The sequence below is a fragment of the Nanorana parkeri genome, unplaced genomic scaffold, assembly GCF_000935625.1.
Source record: "Nanorana parkeri isolate BGI_ZX_2015 unplaced genomic scaffold, ASM93562v1 scaffold46, whole genome shotgun sequence".
Classification (NCBI taxonomy): Eukaryota; Metazoa; Chordata; class Amphibia; order Anura; family Dicroglossidae; genus Nanorana; species Nanorana parkeri.
Window position 1 is genome coordinate 557,825 of NW_017306314.1, and position 963 is coordinate 558,787.

At 43.9% G+C, this 963-nt stretch overlaps 1 protein-coding gene across 2 annotated transcripts in view; it reads right to left on the minus strand.

Annotated features, from left to right (window-relative positions):
* The window catches only part of GALNT2 (polypeptide N-acetylgalactosaminyltransferase 2), an 89,150-nt gene that overhangs the window by 9,065 nt on the left and 79,122 nt on the right, over window positions 1–963 (minus strand). For both annotated transcript variants that reach the window (XM_018573277.1, XM_018573270.1), the window contains one exon: window positions 649–775. In XM_018573277.1, coding sequence (XP_018428779.1) covers window positions 649–775 — 127 coding nt within the window. The remainder of the gene's footprint in view (window positions 1–648; window positions 776–963) is intronic.

Sequence of the window (963 nt, forward strand, 5' to 3'; positions counted from 1 at the left end):
AACATTGACATGCTTGATTAAGAATTTTTTTAGAGCATTTGTAACTTGAGCTTACTCTTGGAAAACGGTTAAATTGGTGGGTTTATTTCCACTTTACCTGCCTTGAAGAAAAACTGATAATCCTATATATGATCCTTACCAGGTCCTTTAGGACCATATCCTAAAGGAGCAGTGTGGGGAGAGCGAAACATGCGCTACTCCCCACTTAAAGCCAGCGTGGGACACTGCAGCTGTCACACGCCAGCTCTATACAGAGAGCTGAGTGATCATGTACCTGCTGATCACTCAGCTGACGGGTTCCTCCGTGCAGAGAGATGTAACCATCAGTCACTGACCCCCCACAAGGATTCCCCTCTCTGTCTGTTCCTCCGGCGCTCATTGGAGGGGCAGACAGGGTAGGGGGCGGGCACAGCTGTCTCTGGCTATTGAGAGGCACAGACAGCCGTCACTTAGGTAGCCAGTGTGGATCTCCACAATATCATCAGGACCTTTCCCAGCTGCTGCAGAGCTCTGTACTGTCAGACGATAGCTCATTTCACCTGGTGTTCTGGAGATCATAGGAATTACCTATAAACCAGGATTACACAAGACAGTTTAAAAATAGCATTACCAGTTATTTCTTTGTTTGTATGTAGTTGTAATACGTACTTGGTTACCCCCTGCATTATGACATTCATAGACACCCACAACTCCATCTGCAAAATGGCCCAATGTGTCAAGACAGTTTGTTCCTTGTTGTAAAGCTCCAAATGCAATATCCTGATGGTCAGGAACCCTGGAAATGAATTGAAAAACAATGAATGTAAATATAATGAAGCTGTGCATGTTTCATACTATAATTAATATTCCCTGTAACTAGTTTTATTTTGAACAAAGCCAGAAAATGCCATGCCGTTACAAATTAAGAGGCAGAGCTGGCACACCCATGACATGCACACGGTTTTAATTAAAGGGTAAGTGTTC